The sequence below is a fragment of the Gastrolobium bilobum genome, unplaced genomic scaffold (assembly GCF_033153095.1).
Source record: "Gastrolobium bilobum isolate Gb01-03AN ecotype WA unplaced genomic scaffold, APGP_CSIRO_Gbil_v1 utg2182, whole genome shotgun sequence".
NCBI lineage: Eukaryota > Viridiplantae > Streptophyta > Magnoliopsida > Fabales > Fabaceae > Gastrolobium > Gastrolobium bilobum.
The window spans coordinates 209,864-229,682 of NW_026899651.1; the positions used below are offsets into that span (position 1 = coordinate 209,864).

Genomic DNA, 19,819 nt, shown 5'->3' on the forward strand with positions numbered 1-19,819 from the left:
GTAATAACTATTTAAATTTTACTGCTGATGAATCTAATGAATTTTCTGTTAAGGGATACTGTGATGCAGATTTTGCTGCAGATCTTGATAAGAGGAGATCTCTAACAGGGTATGTGTTCACGGTGGGTGGAAATGTGGTCAGCTGGAAGTCTAACCTCCAGCATGTGGTAGCACTCTCCACCACTGAATCTGAGTACATGGCCTTAACAGAAGCAATTAAGGAAGCCTTGTGGCTCAAGGGTATAGTCTCAGAATTGGGACTAGGTGAAGGTATTCCAAAGGTATATTGTGATTCACAAAGTGCCATACACTTATCCAAGAACAGTGTCTTTCATGAAAGGACAAAACACATAGATATTAGGTTGCACTTTATTAGAGAAATCATCTCTAATAAGCAGGTGGAGGTGGAGAAGATCTCAACCTCTTGTAAACCTGCTGACATTTTCACCAAGTCAGTTCCTGTCAATAAGTTCAAGGATGCCTTGAGCTTGTTGAAGGTTCTGGGTCAGTCTTGCTGAAAATGACATTGATCAAGGGGATTATACTCCCATATATGGTACTGCACATACTGCCTTATGAAAATAAGGTGGAGTTTGTTGAATATATTTCCATAAGCATATTACATGTCACGTTTTTAAAGCCTATCAGTATGGGTATTTTTGTAATTGCTTGTTTTATGAAACAGTGAGTTTTAAGTTAATGGTATATATTTGATATTCATCGATTGAGCAATTAGATTATCACTCTCTCATTATCGTTTTCTCCTTGCTCTCACGAAAGTCCCCTTTGTGCTCTGATAGGGTTTCTTCTCAAGAAACCCATCTGTTTTCTAACCCTTGTTCTTGCATGATCTATGATTCCTGGTTGTTTGAAAGGATTTCTTCTTGTGATTTCAGGTGGAGGCTGCGTCCAGGCGAGCGATGGTCGGTGATAGCTTGATATTGCGGTTGTACAAGGGATCTCTTTCTCTTGGAGCTGTCACAAGGTTTTGGCCATCAATCAGTGGTGTTTCTGGTGTGGTTTGCTTTTGAATGTGGCTGTGTAATTTTTACCTGTATCTGTCAATCTTGAACTGAGTCTGAGGGTTAGGGTTCTACTTTGGGGTTTTCTTGTTTGAGCTGCAATTACTTGTGTCTTGATTAATTGTGTACTCTGTTTGAACTATCATTCTATTAACGTGCAAGTGCCAGGGAGTATAATCCCTAATTGATCCTTGATGTAGGAAACTTGGTAAAACAAGTTTCTGAACAAGTAAATCTTGCGTGTCACTCTTTTCTTTCTTCCCAATCTTTTTGGTTTCTGCATGTTATTTTACAACAGATTGTAATTTAAAACCACGAATCAAAGAAAATTAGGGAATCCTAACCTTAACATTAAGCTCTGAATATTGTTGTAAAGGTTCTAGTGGGGCAATGTCTCTAAAAACAGGAAATATCTCTCGTGTACATGTAATTCACTCTCCTACCAAATTACATTGTTTTCATTGGTTTGGATTTAAAGTAATCTGAATGCGGTTACCGTGGTAGTAACAGTCATTTTTATACAATAAAATACAATTTTCATATTTTCCAAGAATGAGATAATTTTTTTTTTCAAGGCAAGTAATTTTATTATTAATTAATATTTTCTTTTTTTAAAGAACTCTTAGTTTTTTTTAATTATTTTTCAAATTTGTTTATGCTATTTTTCTTCTTTCTTTTAATCCCAACTGCTTATATAATCAAAATATTTTCAATATTTTTATTTTTGCATTAATTTTTTTTTTACTCTCTAAATATCTACTGCTTATATTATTAAATTAGTTTGTTTCATATATTTTTTATTACATTTGTTCTTCTCAAATTTTAGTTGTTCTATTCATATATATTAATAATTTTTTTAACCTACTTTCTCTTATGGAATAACATATATCTTTCTTATTTTTTTTAATTTTATATTCAATTTCTCTTATAAAAATTACCTGAATTAAGTATGTATGTTTTCTCATAATTTTAATTATTTTTAATTTTTACTTTTTAAGTTATATCTTAGTTTAAAATAACTGTTCAAACTTCAATGTACAAAATACTTGTTAATTAACTTTATTCTTGAATTCTATTTCATTCTTAGAGAATTTGGGATCCTTATTTAGCTAGTTCAAAGTTGGTTAGTATATACTTTTATTCAAGTAAGAGTGATACTTAATAATAATCTAGTTTTTATATAAAAATAAATTTTTTATTTAGTCTTGATATTAACAATTTTTTTAATTTAATTTTTGTCATATATATTATTGTTTAATACTATTTGTTAGACAATAATATAAGTGACAAAAATTATTTAACCACCTACAGGAGAGTAGGATTGGAACATATTTAACCACAATATTATAAGGAAGATAGCATCAATTATTCTCCCCCTTCAATGCAAAACGGAGATGATCAAGTAGCTCGATCATGCGGAGCTCGATCCTAGTTGGTATCTTAATGACTTGGGCCGATGGTGTATATGGCCATGTCATCATATCTCACGCATATAGGGAAGCCAACAGCGTCGCGGATTGGCTAGCTACACATGTCATCATCTAGTTTTATTTTCTTTATCTTTCATTGTTATCCAAAAAAACGGAGATTAAATTTTTTTAAAATTATGCATATGAAAATTGAATGAAAAAATATTATATATATGTAACATCCCCATTTAATGGTGATAAGATACACAATAGCATAACATTAATACGTACATTACATTCCAAATACAAATGGAGCAAGCAGTCCAAGAGGGTTAAAGTTTACATGCTTTCAAGTCACTTCAATACACACATGGTTCAACAAGATTCTTACAAACGCAAACAACCAACAAGATTACACTAGTTCAAACTTGCTGTGCAAACATAAAAACATGAGAAAAGAAGAGTTGCATCATCCTCAAAAGAAAATAAACTTAATCATGTGCTAGTATGTCCATTGTCCTTCATTTTTGTAGATACAATGTATGTTTTGATGATTACAAAGTGACGACAATAAAAACAGAAGAGTATTAATCAAGAGCAAAAAACATCAACCATATGTGGATATTAAAGATGTATGATGTAGCCACAAAAGAAGAGTAATGACATATCAAAGTAACAAAATCATTGGATCAAGAGCAATAAGGAATAATTAGAAGAGCAACACCAAGATCAAATCCAACAAACCATAGACAACATCTAAAAGAAGCTCAATATCATAATCATGGTGAAAAATGATCAAAACCAAAAAAATGTCATGCATTGTCATCCAATAAGTCAAAGCATCAAGCTCAAGTAAAGATCCAAGACACAAGACATGAAGCTAAGTCTAAAATCATATTTATAATATATCTTTAGGACTTAGAATATATGTGAGGGTATATGATAGATTGCATTGCATGAGCTCAAAATTTTTCTCAAAGTAAACATGTTTTTCGAATTGCATAATCATAACTTTTATATACTTGAAAAAAAATTGAAAAACTCATGAAAAAGATCCTTGACATATTTTATAACTTCAAAACATATTTATCAAGTCAAGATCTTTCACAAAAAGTGGTTGGAAGCAAGCTAGAACACATTTGAACTTAAAATTTGTTGCATAATTTCGTTTCTGCCTTCCATACAATTTTTCATATCCAAGATGATGGATTTGCATCTTGGGTTCTTCATTGAAGTTGTAGATATTTCTTTTATCTTTTCAACAAGACCAAGATCACATAAATCAGACAAAAATAGCTCAAGTTATGCCCAAAATACGAAATAATGTTATTGTTGTCAAATTTCCATCCTTCCAATAGGTTGGGAATCGATTTCCATAGGGAATCGATTCCCCAACCAAGAAATCGATTAGCACCATGTGGGAATCGATTTCCTCTTCCTTGAAAGGTTGGGAATAGATTCCCTAAATAAAGGAATCGATTCCCACTACAACAGAAAATCTATAACGGCTATAAACAGCTAGTTTTGCTGAAAACCACTATAAATACATTCCTTATGACCCTAAAACGTTAAAATCACTATTCCTACACATCTTAAGGATGATTTGAGAACTTCTACACTATCATTTGCATATTCTTTCAAATCTTTCAAAGATCAAATATATTTGAGCTCATATCTTGAAAATCCATATACTCATAGTGCTTCAAGTTGTATATACACACTTTGAGAGTGTATATTCATTTCCAAATATTTCCCTTTATATTCTTGAATTGAAAGGGTTGTGAGACCCATTGTTTGAGAGGTAGCCAAATACCTAAGTAAATTTGGAGTGAATTGTAAGGTTGCCAAGTACTCGTAAACTTGGAGATTGTATGGTTACCAAGAACCCGAAGTCTTGGAAGATTGTAAAGGTTTGTCAAGCACCCGTGAAGCTCGACCATTCTTGAAAGAGTTGATCGAGCAGCTTCAGTCTGGACGTAGGTCACAAGTGGTGGTGACCGAACCAGGATATATTATGTTTGCAATTCTCTAAACTCTTTATTTCTAGCATTTTAATTTCTTCTTTGATATCTTGTATGTACTAGAATAAGTTCTATAATTGTGATATATTATATATTATGGATTGTTTGAATGTATTGAATAGCTTTCCACATATCAAAGTTTACTTGAAATGATTATTTAGAAACTAGAAGGGGGCTTTTGCGAAAATCTTGTAATACTTAACTCACCCCCTTTTTGAGTATAGAAGCCACATTCCTAACAATTTTACCTTAAATAAACCCCACAAAATGGGTGAGATATGAATCTTAATAAGCACATAAGGAGCAACTCCCTATTCTAGACCTAGCAAACCCGACGACTTGACTGGGGGTGTCGATCAAAATAGTTTATGACACGCGGGTCGAACCGCGACATGACACGAAAATTCGTGTTCGGGTTGACCCACATCAAAATTCATGTTGTGTCGAGTGTCATGTTGCGTCAACACAAATTCCACCCATATTTTTTAATTATTTTTTTTAATTTTGATCCATTTTTCTTTATTTTTTAGTCAATTACCGTTTTAACCCATAGTTTGCGTGTCAACCCAAAATAATGTTGTGTTCGTGTTGAAGATTCTGAAACGAATAAAAATTTGTGTCGTGTTCATGTTGCACGTATTCGGGTCATGTCGTGTCGACTCGTTTTGACACCCCTAGACTTAACATACACATGCAAAATCAGCTCTCACGTCTCTCTCTCTCTCTTTATATATATATATATATATATATATATATATATATATATATATATATCAATTAATTCAACAACATATAGTCTATCGTCAACTAATAATGTAGGAACTCAATGTGAACAACATGCAACTGTATGGCCTTCCGCCTCAAGAAGTAAGCTACTGTATATGTATTATGTGCACTAGTTGAACAATATGTAAATTGAGCTCAAGATTCGGTGAGGCGTCCCTTACAGTTGTCAACTAAACTGTTACTATAACATAAGATACATCAACCACAATTAAGTTAAATGTATTAACCATTCTTCTCAAAAGCATGTATACATTTATTCTATAGCAACATGTAAGCTAATAACTCATATGCAACCATAGCATTTCATGACATTCAATATTATATGTTATAAATAAAATAAAATCCTATTACAATTCACATGCATCGTTACTGTTCACATATCGGGATATCATATCAAGATATCACATGTCAGATATCATATCTGAATATCATATGTCGGGGTATCATATCTGAATATCACATATCGGGTTATCTCTCGACAAATATCTATAGGAAAAATGTTTATCCTTTTAAATGATACGACTTATATCCTTTCACTCTCACAAAGAGGTGGGACCCACACCTTTTTTTGTCAAATCTCTCTCCTCCTTTATCTATCTCTTCCTCTCTCTTAAAATGACACAACTTTGAATCCTTTAAAATGACACATTTTTCCCAATATCTATATAGTTGGTCGCAAATAACCAAATATCCATCCAGAACTTCATTTTACCCAAAATTATCATCTTTCTGGCTTAATAATGGTTCTAATCTATCTTTGCATGTCCCTATTGTACCCGAAAAATGATTTTCCAGTAAATAAAAAGGGATTTTTATCAAATTGATTTTCTAACCCAAATACCCACATGCATGAAGGGAGGAGTTCTGAAATTGTCATTACAATCTATTTAACAAAATAAACCATCGTTTTAAACAATTCCTACACAACTCATGTCATCCACAACCAAGTTTGCAAGGAAGAAGAAGGAACGTCTCCATCAAGGTACTTACCCATTGGAGTTTCATGTTTGCTCTGTGCAAAACGTCTCTCCCTCTATCTTAGTAGAATTTCCAGCAACTGCACATATGGGTGCAGAAATGAAACGGTGTGTTCTATCCTACTCCAAAGGAATGCAAGAGCTGGACTCAAATGAGGATTATGTGGCTATTTGGCGGTCAGGGAAGAAGTTGCTATGTGGGGAACCAGACACCAAGAGTAAGGTCGTTTGCTTGACAATTAAGAAAAGAGAGAAAGAGGGTTCTCTGAATGACGGGATGGGATGATCAGAGGCAGAAGATGATGGTGTGATGGGGTCTACAAAGAGAAACATGGGTGCGGGGTTATTTATTATTATTATTGTTTTTTATTTGGGTGTTACGACATAAGGGTAGGATCTTCGTATAAGAATATTAAATTTTACACTCAATCTTAATTACATCATACAAAAATATTAAATTTTACACTCAATCTTAATCATTAATTTATGTTTATCAAACTCCTGTAATTTATTGAACCTTTAAAAACATATTTAAGCCTGCCAAGTTTGTGTTCGGACCAGCTTGGAACAGCTTCAAGGAAACTTTGTGAAAGGTTAATAGGGTATTCTGTAAATATTATGATACGGACGACACAGTCATAGAAGATTTTAGGAACCATAATAAATGTCTCCTTTCTCTACTCAATAGAAACCATCACCTGCATTTTACATTTTCTACCTTTCTCTACCCAAAAATTTGAAGTACGGAACAAGACAGAATGGTGGTAGATTTTGAAATTTTATTCCCAGGTGGATGTTGAAATTAATTCTTAAGAACACAACAAATTTGAGTTGAGCAAAACCAATGGATAAAGAATGGTCGGGCCTCCCGCGCATCACCTGCAACTTTTTTGTTTTGCCACAAGATTTGTATAGTCGAAAGTGGAGGATTATCTAACCAGTAGAGATACCTTGGTGCATTCGATTTTCATTTTAATTATTTTTGCAAATTCAAACTATATTAGGATTTTCTGTCACAGCTGAACTAAATTCAAATTATACATGAAGACGCGGCAATCAAACTCTCCAAGAAAATAATTGTTTAGCAGAAACATTAAAATGGAGACTACAAATCAGATGCAACATACAATTCTATAAACTTGTCCGCTGGAAGTAAAGTCTTAAATTAATGCTCAGAATCAAATGGACTTGTAACATTAATATTAAGCATAAGGAATTGCACTCTATGAAAAACCATAGATCCAGGCCTTAAGTAATTTATGATTCTGTGATCAAAAGATCCAAAAAAATAACATGGTGCATTTAAACTCCAATATAATGATTTTTTAATTAATTTTTTGAAACCTATAATCACCAATTTATTAGTAGATGATGCGAGTAGCGGACATACCAGAGACCAAATAGCCATTGGATCAAAACTTAAATACTTTAAAATGAACACTTTAAAATCAACATCCCGGGCAAAGATTTTCCTCAAACAAGAAACAAGGTTGGAAACAAAATTAGAGTCTAGCATGACAGAAATCTAAAAAGTCTACCCCCAACATTAATAAAATCTCGCGCAAGATATCAGCACTAGCAAAAGACATATACTCATAATTTAATCTTCATCCTCCTCATCTCCATCTCCACCAGCAGCTTTCTTAGCAGCTGCTTTCTGGTTCTTTCTCTTCACCCTTCCAGGACGACCACCACCAAGTGGACTTGTGAGTGAAAAGTCAATGTGCTTCTGTGAATCAACCCTCACCATGAATGATGCGATGTTCACCACCTGCCTTCCAACCCTGTCAAGCCCAAAATGACATTAAAATCTATTTCCCAAACAATGTCATTAAAAATAAATAAATTGACAGCAACATGTTAAAGCATCTTCAGAAATTCAAGAAAACAACAAACGGAAAATACAAAAGGGAACAGGGCTTCATCTTGAACAACAAAGAATTTATTTGGTGAAAATTAATGCTTGTTTTAATAGCTGTTACTCCGAAAGCGGCACCAACAGATCATGTTGCACAATTCCATAATCCAAAATTGGAGAATGACCAAAGTTCAACAAAAGCTACTACCCTGAGAAATCTGAGTTGCAAGCAAGTGTCAAGCAGTGGCCACACAAGATACATACAAAGGCCATCGTATAATTATTGAGTTGAAAAAAACATAAACTTTGCAGACTCTGACTGTCATTAGATACAAAATAAAAGACCATTTGACATCGTACTAGATAGAAAAATCACAAACAATCATTAAGCGCAGGAAGAACACAATCACCTAAGTCTCGTGCAAATATCACACAACATAGAAAAGATTGGAAACAAGATTTGTTATTTTATCTCATTAAGGTTGAAAATCAACAAATAACAAAGCCACTACTGGCATGTAAACAACGAGAGATAAATAAAAGAGAGGAGAGAGAGAGAGAGAACCTGATGTGCCTCTGCCTGATGAGGACTCTAGCATGGTGAATAGACTTAGCCATGCCGGATTTGAAGACAAGGGTTTGAAGGCGACGCTCGAGAAAATTCTCAACGGTGAGAGCCAACACATAATCGAGCTTGTTCTGTGTTTCATCGAGGAGCCCGTAACGGAACATCCTACGGAGAAGGGCTTCACCCTCGAAGATCCGACGGGGGTTCTTCTCATCTAGGGTTAGGAGATTCCTCGCATTGTTACGGATGCGGCTGAGAGCGTACTGAACCCTCCACAGTTCCCTCTTGCACCGAAGACCGTACTCTCCGACAAGCTTCAACTCAGCATCCAAACGTTCCTTCTCGTACGGACGACGAGGTTTCTTGAAGGTTTTCCCATCTATTCAAACAATAATAAACAATGCGATATAGAAATGAATTTTTGGTTGTAATATAAAATCGTTCAGTGTCTCAGATCAGAATCAGATTAAATTAAAATTCAATTAAACAGATACATAGATCGATCAAAATCAACAAGTTAGAGACTCACAGTTCCTGTAGAAGTTAACGTGCACCATGGTTCTTCACTGTCTCCTTCTCCTCTCTTCTCTTCTCTTCTCCGCTCTGGTAATCTAGGCTTTTACACTACGTTTCTCATTTTATGGCGACCTCAAAACCCTAATTCAAGTAGGGCCGGACTTTTCGCTTTAAGGTCCACTCATCTGCCAGCCATAATAATCCAAACACAAAAGTGAACCCAATTGAGCAAAGCAGCCCAAATATGGAGGCCCATATTACTCACATTTCTTTATTCTTTAAATATTTTTTAACTTTTAATTTAAATATTAATTTATATCTTTTATATTTTACTTTAATTAGTTATTAATGTCCTTTTGTAATTTAAAATAATTTTTTAAATGTGTATTTTAAAAAATTTACCTAAAAATAAAAATGTTTTTATAATGTTGATGTACTTAATAGCTATAATTATAAAAGGGCTTCTTCCTGTGTTTGGTAACACTGATTAGGCTGAGAGAAAACACTTGCTCTGGTTTAAAATTTATCCAATCCGAGATATTCCCTTTATGAGGGCCGGTTATTTGTTTTTTTACTTTTTAGCATCTACGGCAGAAGTAATCCATGAGATTCCACCTCCACCTACTCAACCTCTTTTAGCTAAAAATTAAATAAATTATACGATGAAAGTAGAAACTTTAGAATGTAATCCTTTTCCACTTGGCATCTAATATTAGCATGATGGTAGCTCACTAGCTTAGCGTTAGAACTGGGTGTGTGAGGTGAGACCTACGATGCACCAACATTGATACGAGATACGAGAGACATGTTAATTCTAAAAAATAGCATGTAGTGAAGCGTTACGCGTTATGTAGTGAAGATTGAAGAGTGAAGAGTGAATGACTACAAATTCCTAATCCCACAATGCCATACTCACAGATTCCATTTCTCCTTCTCTCTCAAAACCAATCCAATCCGTAACCCCCCAATTCCCTTCCTTCGGTTTCCGATTTCCCGAAATAAAAATCGAAACTTTGTTCAGACCCACTTAAGATTTCGCTCTAACGTCTTCAAAACACCCAAGTTTCCTTCTTATTCTACTCAATTCAGTCCCATTCCCCCCCCCCCCCCCCCCCCCCCCCTCTTTCTGGGTCTCTCTAAGGTTGTTGTCGGAAATGACGTCGAGTATAGGCATGATGGATAGTGCTTACTTTGTCGGCAGGAATGAGATTTTGACTTGGATCAACAACCGGCTCCAGCTCAATCTCTCGCGCATTGAGGGGGTAACTAACTATGTGGACCCCTTTTGCATGTTTTGCTAAACTCAGAGTTTACAATGTACTTGTATACACTGTTGCTATGTGTTTCAAAAGAATTTGGACAAGTAGAACTTCCAAGGATGTTGGTAATTACATTGGCTGTTGATATAACTTACAGAACACTGTTCAAGTGTGAATGTGAACATCCATGCTATTATGATCTAAATTCTATGTTTTGCATGGGTTATTATTATTTTATTATTTTCTAAAGAATAATTTTGGGGCAAGGATTATGTTCCATCATTAAAAGAAGGCTACACTATTAACAGGAAAGCTGAACAGTTAATGCTAAAGTAACTCTAGGCATGTTATCTATGATTGAGATCTACTTTTTGGTTCTGATTCTGGTTATTCTCTTGGCTAGGCAGCATCTGGTGCTGTACAATGCCAGATCATGGATATGACTTATCCAGGGGTTGTTCCAATGCACAAGGTGGCAACATTACTTTGCTTTTAACTTTCTTTGGACTCTTTTGATATTTTAATTTGATGAAGGTTAATTTTTGCAATGCGGGTTTTATTCTAGGTGAACTTTGATGCAAAGACGGAGTATGATATGATCCAGAATTACAAAATTCTGCAGGATGTGTTCAACAAGCTGAAAATTGACAAGGTATCTGTTTCTTCCCATGATTATGTTAAGTGGAATACTTGGAATTATACAGAGCTTTGCTTTAGTAAATAAGAAAGAAAGAAATAATGCTAGGATGGCTTATTATAACTTTCAAGTGCTCAGACTAGCAGTAATCAAATTTCTTTGTTTGGGGATTCAATGGAATGATTTACCACTATTAAACTTTTAGTATATGGGAAAATAATGTGTTTATCAAGGCCTAGAAATGCTATTGATGTATAAATTTAATGAGTGGAATTTCATTCCAACTCCAGATCACCTATTCTTTATTAATGCTTCCTTCTCCCTTTCGCTTAGCCCCCAATTTGTATCCTCAAGCTTGCATCACTTGCAGACTGCAATTTCAGGGAATTATCTCTTTAGGCAGGTTGGCAAAAGCAACATTAGAAATTTGGTTAAGGAAAATTTGGTGTGCAATCTCGTTTTTATGCTCAATCCCAGTTTGATTGGTTGGATAAGTTTTATGCCCGAGTGTGAATCTTCCCTCTTGATTTAATGGTAAATGTACTTTAGATAATAGCTTCACGTGAGATTGAAAACTAGTAGAAGAAAGTACTTTGGTGCAATCAAATGTTACTGTTTAAAATACAAATATAATAAAATAAAAATGTTACTGTTTATATTTAATGGAGGCTTAACATGACTACCCTATGGCAGCATATTGAAGTTAGCAGGCTTGTTAAAGGCCGACCTTTGGACAACTTGGAGTTCCTACAATGGCTGAAACGTTACTGTGATTCTGTGAATGGTGGCATTATGAATGAGTATGCTACTTGCTTTGAGTATCTTTGCCATCATTTAAAGAGCTCCGAATACCAATGTGTGTATATTACTTGTAGGAATCCGTAATTGTAATATTACTTGTGTGATGCACGTCATTTCAAATTCAATAATTAGAAATTCTTTCTTAGGCCAGGCATTCATATTTCTCATATTGTACTATATATGTTGTCAAATAATTTATTATTTTTAATTTTATTTCCAGGAACTATAATCCAGTGGAGCGAAGGGTCAAGGTTGGAAAGGACCGCAATCTTAAGTGTTCTACGAAGAGCTCAAAGTCACTGCAAACAAATAGTATGAATAATTCTGGTTCAGGCGACAAACTCGGTCCTAATATAACCTCTGGTTAGCTTCTTGGTGTCTTTGATTCAAAGTTGTTCAGCATTTTGCCTGATGCTTTTACCATGTTAATCTTTTCCTTTTCTCGTGCTTTTCTTTGTTTTGCTTTTTGGTTGATATATGTTGAGTGTAGTGGCCAAGCCATTCAGGTCAATTGAAGCAGAAGTTGGGGCTAATTCTTCAGTAGAGATCCAGGCTTTGTCCAAAGAGGTATGAACATTAGATTCTCTGCCTGTAACAGTTATAGCAATGGGGCAACAAATGATTCTTCTTCGTGCATTTGGAGATGGATATATAACTATAAAAAACCATTTCAACCCAAAAGCTTAAGCTGTTGGGTGAGGTTACATCAATAGTTTTATGTTTCTACAACACGCCCCCCTCACACGAAAACCCATTGGACTTGAAGGGTGGATGATGTATCAAGTCTAGCTTATCTGTGCTAACAAACTCCACAATATTTAATTATTTTTTATTAATAGAATGAGGGGCGGTGATGATGTAACTCATGACCACTAAGTCATGTCGGCTCTGATTCCATGTAAAGAACCATTTCAACCAAAAAGTTTAAGCTGTTGACTGAGGCTACATTAATGGTTTTATATTTCTCTAACAATAACCAAAAAAGTCCTTGGAGTTACTGAATGACGCAAATTCTGTTTCCATTTATTTGTATAAAATTCTACACCAAAGCATTTGCTTCATGGATGTAAACATTGTTGATTTTCCTGATGCTCCCCTGCTGGTTTTGCCTGTGCTCTTACATGGTATTGCAATTGAAAGTTTGTCACTTGACTTGATTATTTTAATGAAAAAGTGTTTACCGTATCGTTTGTTAGTTGTCCACTTGTTTATTCTTCTTTTTCTTGTTTCACAGATTACTGATCTCAAATTTGCAGTGGATCACCTGGAAAAAGAAAGAGACTTTTACTTTGCAAAACTACGAGATATAGAAATTCTTTGTCAGATTCCAGAAGTGGAGAATGACTATGTAAGAATTCTAATAAAGGCTTATTTTTATTCACAAATGAATATCGGTCTTTCTCTTTTTCATTATGCTTGTCATCATGTCTAATTCGTGTCTACTGCAACATGTATATCATCTTCTATTCTTTTGATTAAGCTAATAAGTTTTCTTTTATCTGAATTTCCTATTACCTTTATGATTGACTGGTAATGGGGCAATAAACATAACAGAAGTTCTTGCTAAGAAAATTTATGGTTTTGGCATCGACATGTATACTTTCGGGAGTTGTTTATATAGTTGATGAGTCTGGTTAAGTGGATGGGATGGGGTATGGTCATCTTTGAGCTTGAGTTCTGAATTCTATTTTTTTGCTAGTGATGACACAGAAATGACCTTCTGTTAGGGTGTGTAGCTGTGTAGTAATTAGTTAGAGGATAGCCCAATAATTAGAGGTAGAACTAGACTAAGAAAAACTGAGTGAAAAAACACTAAAATGATTTAGATCTAAATGGCCTCTCTGAAGAATTGGATTTTTACATTAAGTAATGACTTCCTTTGATTCATTTAGCCAATCCCAACTAGAGCGGAAAAGGCTATGGTGGTGGTTGTTATCTTTGCCAACTTTGTTTTTTCTGCCTCTTTTTAAGCATCAGAACCCTTGCTTCCTTTCTCAAGCTGTGTGTTTGCTCTGGTATTATATAAAGCTGGACGATGGTGTTATGCATTAGTGATTAGTGTTTGAAACTGCTTACCGTTATATTTGCAAATAATCCATTCCTTAACCTGGGTTAGCAACCCAATCACCTCCAGATCATGGTCAATAATTAAGCGTTTGTACATCAGTGTTTGTTAAACAATAAACTTCAACGATAAAAAAAAAAAAAAAATGAATTAAATAAATGTAAGCAATTGTTGCATGTTCTCTTTGCAGATGTCTGTAGCAATTAAGACGATTTTATATGCTGATGATGCAAACGAATCAGCATTAGATGAAGCTCAAGATTACCTTAATCAAACTATGAACGGTGTCGGAGCTGAAGCAGAAATTGAAGCCTGATTACTCACAAAACTAGTTCCTTGCTTGTTTGCGTAAGATATTTGGCAAACTCTTTTTTAAACAAACTCAGTGCTGAGGCCGTAAAGTGCCATATAATGAATGTTGTTTGTCTGGTGCGTTTATTTCCTTGTAAGCCTGGATGGATAATCAGATGACATAATGACTTGTCTTGCCAATTAATAGAGTTAAACTATATAAAGAACTTCTAGTGGTTATAGCCAAAGTATTTTCACTGTTTTGTTTGTCCACTGTATGAAATTAACTGCCAAGCTCTCTGAATGTGTAATGTCAAAAAAACTTTCACTCAAAATGACTCGGGTGCTCTTTTTTTCTTTTTCTTTTTTAAAAAAGGATGTTTTTTAAATTTAAATATCTTGATATATGGTTTAGTGTTTCTTTTGTCACAACCCTGATATCATTTTGGGATTTGAAAAAATAAAAATTAAAGGGTTTTGTGGGAGGATTCAAGTTGTAAGAAAGAAATGAAATTTTCAATTCTAAAATATATCATTTTGGGATTGTAGGAGATGATTTTTAGGAACATGATTTCATTATATGTAATATCTATAAAGTACTTTTAAAAAATATATATATTTGAACATTAAAATAAAACACTTTTATTTTTACTCAAAAATTTGTGAATTTTACTTAATGAGTATAGCTTAGTTGGCAACATAGGCTGAGTAGGTGGATAGAACTTGGATTCGATTCTTATCAAATATGTCTTTAATTTAGGTATACCAAAAAAAGAGAGTGAATTTTTAGTTGTATTTTTTACTTTTTTTTAATTATTATTCTTTTTTTATTTTTCATGCGCATTTTAAGTACAAAAGCATTGAGATCATTGGATCGACTCGGGAACCGATAAACTGGTTTGGGTGAAGTAGCAAATTCGCCAAGCATTGGAATCGGTGTGAACCGGTGCAACCCGACTGATTTTGGTGAAAACCGGTGATCCAGTCGGTTCATCCAATATCCGACCTGATTTATAAAAAAAAATTATTTCCAAAAAGAAAATTCATAAAGAATATCATTTTTTAAAATTTACAAATGGTTTATTTTCTTTTAAAATATTTGAATGATTTGTTATCTATTGACTTACATAAATTACGTACCTATAAGGCTACAACACTAATATTATCAAGCATGGCCTATTGGTATGTTGGTTTGATTCTTTGTTCGATAATAATGTGTGATTTACTATTTTTCATATTTAAATATTTAAAATTGATATTATTTTTTACATATATTTCAGTATGTTTACAATTTTTTTAAGGGTTTGCTTTTTTACTGTCAATGTAGATATTAAATAACTTATCTACATTGAGCTCAAAACGACATTATTTTGAGACGAAAATCAAGATAACTTTGTAATTACAATTTATTTTAAGGTTATAATAGTAATTTTCATTATAATTTTTTAATTTTTCAACTCAAAAAAACATCATTTTGAGAGCGAAGGTAAATAACTTACCTACATTCATTGTAGAAACATTAAAGTCTTTTTTTAATATAAATTATAAATGTACATATATTTACCGTGTCATACGATTAAACCAATAACCTATTGACTCAGTACCTCGATCAGACTAATAACCGGATCGGTTTAATAACATTGATTGAGATTAGGAACTGAAAAAGGAGAATTTACCGAGGTAGGAGGCACAAGAACTCAAGTTGGAAGCACAGGAGACGACGGAGGGATCCATACTCCCCTTGCTGAACACAAGACACACTTACGTGACAGAAAATATATAATAATAAAAAATTATTATATTCTTGGAGAGGAAAATTAAACGACTCGAGAAACAACAACGTGCTTCATCTTTATCTGCCAATGATGATAACGAAAGAGATCAAGACTGATAAAAAGGAAATATGGTGTCTCCGTACAGAGGAAGTGGGAAAAAATTGAGGGTAAAATTGGATTTAAAGCTTCTAGCTCCTGCCACTTTAGAAGTGAAGAATTTTAGCTTTAAAAAATAAAACATATTTAATTGAATTTTCTTGACTTCTGTTTTTTGAAAATTTGACTTCCAACTGCAGACATAAATTGAGAGAGAGAAAAAAATTAGAAAAAAAAAACATCCAAACGTGCTAATCGAGTTTATTGTTAGGGGTATAACAAAGAAAAAGACCAGTTTCAGTTATATATATACCATCCGTGTGTCATGGCCGTTATGGATAACATAGATGACTAATCGTAAGATAGTTACACGATAATACAAAGACGAAAAAACAAAACATCAGTAACAAGCAAACATGTACATGCAACCCCTTATCCCGAATATGGCTGAAGCTACAGGATTTGCATTTAATAGGTCTCATCATACATAGTATAATGACCACCACCCATTCTTGATTTATCAGCCTGCAAAGTGATGGCACCATTATTACTAACAGGTCAGTCAAAAAAAAAAAGCGTAATTCCACAATAACCAAGTTTTACAGATGCAAATACCCTATTGATCAGATTCTCAAATGCTTCTGTTCCGTTCTCTTGAATGTACTTCTCTGCAGCAGTAAGAATGTCATCTGGCTTACCTAAGGTATCCTTTTTCCTTGGAACATACCAAATGTTAATGGTCTGAGGATTGATAAAGAAAGGTCTCACATAATGCTCATAAACGTACGCAGCACCACTAAAGTAAGGAAGGACCAACCAGCAGGTTACAATCAGCTTTACATATGGCCATAGAGGAATCCTGACATATATATTGCAGAAATTCAACCAAAAGTTTAATACTTTCTCATGCCCTTCTAAATATAATACAACAAAAATCCTACAAAGAATGATATGATGCAGAAAATGCACTGCAGAAAATCAACTTTAGCCTCTAATTACATACTAAACTATACTTGCATTGAAGCCCTTTTGTAATGCCATCTATGATAAACATAAAAAAAATTTACTCGAAATGTCTATAAGATTGTACATGAATGACTACTGTGTTTTGTAAAATTATCAATCTCAATGGAAACAATAAGGCATTAAATCTGCAGCTCAAATAGTCAGAAAACCTTAAAAAACTTGCAGTCAGGTTCATTAGTGTCTTTATACATAACCATATAGCAAATCAAAGGGGCCAACATGAATATACAAAGTGCTGCTTGTAAAAAATGACTCCGTAAGACAGAACAGTAATTGATGAAGCATCAGACATGATTGGAAACCAAAACCGGAAGTATAGCTGGCCAAGCTTGGCTACAATGGCACTTGACAATTAAAAAACTGCTTTTTCTTTGATTGCTCTTACCATAAATTACCCTTAAATCAATCATCAAAAGCTACTAAGATTTCATGGATAACCCCCGGGTGGCCAAAGTCAACTTGAGCTTGAAATACCCTTTTAAAAAAAAAAAACCAATTTTAGAACTAGTTTTATATTGTAGATAAACAGAACTTTTGTTTTCTCTGTATTTTTTTGTTAATTCCATGAAGATTGTTACAAATTTAAGGGTGTTAGCCACACACAAATTCGCCCAATCAAATCTCATAGTTTCCAGAAATAAAACTGGAATCATGGACCAGGGGAGGTCAGACATATCCAGACAGGAGCAAGAGTTGTCTATAACACAACAGCAGCAGGAATAGTAAACAAAATCATACAGAAATAAAAAGGGGTACGAGATAATGATAGTGGATGCATAACATGGACTTAAAGAGATTGATATTATAACACCGGGACCAAAACGTTTTGTATCAGAGGGAAAATCTATTGAACTTGATCAACCGTTAACAAGTAATCCAAATGTGGGTAGGTTGGACATTGAAATAGTACTTCAAGATCCATTTCAGGATCATAATGGTGACTTGGGTCTAGGATCAAGTCCAGAATCAAGACTCATGGTGACTCAGTTCGAGGATCATGACTGAAACAAATAGTTTAAGGTTGCAGACTTATGGGCCTAATCAACCTAAACTAGGAAACAAATAACAGAAATAAATGCAGAATTATCATATGGAGAATCACACATGACTGACACCTATATTAATATATAGGTACTTAACCACATTTTCTTAAGACAACGCAATAAACTACATCCACAACAAGTTGCAAACAACAAAGACTAAAATCTCAGCTCTCAAGTTTATAGTCACATTTACTGAGTGCTGATTTAGTCTTCCAAAAATATTAAGGTAAACGAGAAAAATCATAAAATAAAGAGAGAAAGAGAGAGAGCAAAAATGTATACCATTCAAGAAGTCTGGCAAAAGTAAGTTCAAAGAGGGTGATCAAGGAATATAGAACCCAGTAAGTTAGCCACTGCTGATCATCAATAGGAGACTTGCTCTCAATTGCCCTAACCGAAGCATATCTGCGGCAAAGTATGAAAACCGACACAAACCATGAATCAAAGGCCTATTCTCAGACAATTGCTTCACCTATCACAGGACAATGAAATAAACGCAAACGGAATAGTGTTACTTACAGAGGATAAACAAGACTAATAACAGGCCTGCAAGAGAAAGAACATAGGTATCAGTGTCTAAAAACAACATTGAATAAATAGGGTTTATTTTAGCTATTTCGGTACGATGTGAAGCGTGTAGCCTATTTTAATGGCTTTTGCACCAATGGTTTAGTTATCTCCAATCTCTTTTTAGCCAGAGATTCAAACACACTAGTGTGTTTGGGTTTGGGTGGCTGTGCGGCCAATGCGATACTAGAGTAGGATGAGGAAAAACATACCCAGCAAGGACATCGAAATTTTGGAGAAGCACCTTGAGGAAGTTCCAGGCCCCAGATCCCATCTCTGATCTCTCTCAAGCGAGTGTTTCTGTTCTGTCTGTGCCTTTTGAAAACACACTACTCTCACAACACAAAGGGGAAAAAGAGTGTGTGTGTGTGTGAGAGAGAGAGTTTAGATTGGCACCGACTTGCTTGTCTCTGTGTGTGTGTGTGAGAGAGAGAGAGAGAGAACGAATGGAGATAGGTGTGGCGAAAAGCAGGAGTGACAACGAGAAAAGAGAGGATTCTAAAACAGTGTGACCTTGTAAGGAGGTGTTTTTGTGTGCCCCCGACACTAGTGAAGCTTTGTACGGATTAGGGATTAGTGGGTTCGGTCACCAAATAAAGCTTTGTACGTAAACACAATTACAAGGTTAAGGATCAAAGAACCAACATAATTACGAAATTACTACTTCCGACATTATCTTACGCTGTTTTACAAACTTATTTAACGGAATGAAACATCTGTTATAACTTACATTTATTTTTTGTTTTATTCTATGTTCTGTTCCTTTTCCGTATGTTTTTCTTTTTCTTTTTAATTTCTACCAAGTTGTTACAATTTTATTTTATTTTTTGGAATTGCTAGATTGTTATTTTCTGTCGAATGACGAGTAAGAGGATTATTTAAAAATTATGAAATGATATAAAATTTATTTGTGGGAGTGTAAATTCGGTGTCTGGGCATGACGCATGCTGTATACGAGTCAACGTAGTTGAAGTTTGGTCGAGCCAAGTATATTTTTTTATGTTTGCTGTTATTTACTATGCCTGCAAGTTTTATTTATCTATTTATATAATTATAAATTTTAAAATAAATTTTATATAGTTTCCTAGAATAATTTAATATA

The 19,819-nt window shown here is 34.2% G+C and overlaps 3 protein-coding genes across 6 annotated transcripts; 1 reads left to right on the top strand and 2 right to left on the bottom strand.

Moving 5' to 3' along the window:
• Window positions 1–7,569: 7,569 nt before the first annotated feature.
• LOC133292231 (small ribosomal subunit protein uS4y-like) lies at window positions 7,570–9,302 on the bottom strand. Its single transcript, XM_061490621.1, has 3 exons — window positions 9,171–9,302; window positions 8,639–9,020; window positions 7,570–7,999 (listed from the first exon to the last, which is right to left on the bottom strand). Exons 1-3 carry the CDS (start codon window positions 9,196–9,198, stop codon window positions 7,816–7,818), a joined length of 594 nt encoding a protein of 197 aa, XP_061346605.1. The 5' UTR covers window positions 9,199–9,302; the 3' UTR covers window positions 7,570–7,815.
• An 872-nt stretch (window positions 9,303–10,174) lies between these two features.
• Window positions 10,175–14,346, top strand: LOC133292271 (microtubule-associated protein RP/EB family member 1A). 4 transcript variants are annotated; one of them, XM_061490669.1, is made up of 9 exons: window positions 10,175–10,419; window positions 10,820–10,888; window positions 10,982–11,068; window positions 11,747–11,853; window positions 12,075–12,217; window positions 12,375–12,421; window positions 13,089–13,187; window positions 13,606–13,630; window positions 14,120–14,346. In XM_061490669.1, the coding sequence occupies exons 1-9, from the start codon at window positions 10,312–10,314 to the stop codon at window positions 14,233–14,235; spliced, it is 801 nt and encodes a 266-aa protein (XP_061346653.1). In that variant the 5' UTR covers window positions 10,175–10,311; the 3' UTR covers window positions 14,236–14,346. The 4 variants fall into 4 exon arrangements, with proteins under 4 accessions (XP_061346653.1, XP_061346652.1, XP_061346654.1 ...); XM_061490668.1 differs by lacking the exon at window positions 13,606–13,630 and having other exon boundaries at window positions 12,345–12,421; window positions 13,089–13,202; window positions 14,110–14,346; XM_061490671.1 differs by lacking the exon at window positions 13,606–13,630 and having other exon boundaries at window positions 10,316–10,419; window positions 10,824–10,888; window positions 12,345–12,421; window positions 13,089–13,202; window positions 14,110–14,346.
• A 2,009-nt stretch (window positions 14,347–16,355) lies between these two features.
• Window positions 16,356–19,244, bottom strand: LOC133292238 (HVA22-like protein a). The gene is made up of 5 exons (XM_061490629.1): window positions 18,930–19,244; window positions 18,670–18,696; window positions 18,433–18,555; window positions 16,697–16,940; window positions 16,356–16,606 (listed from the first exon to the last, which is right to left on the bottom strand). The coding sequence occupies exons 1-5, from the start codon at window positions 18,989–18,991 to the stop codon at window positions 16,550–16,552; spliced, it is 513 nt and encodes a 170-aa protein (XP_061346613.1). The 5' UTR covers window positions 18,992–19,244; the 3' UTR covers window positions 16,356–16,549.
• Window positions 19,245–19,819: the final 575 nt, after the last annotated feature.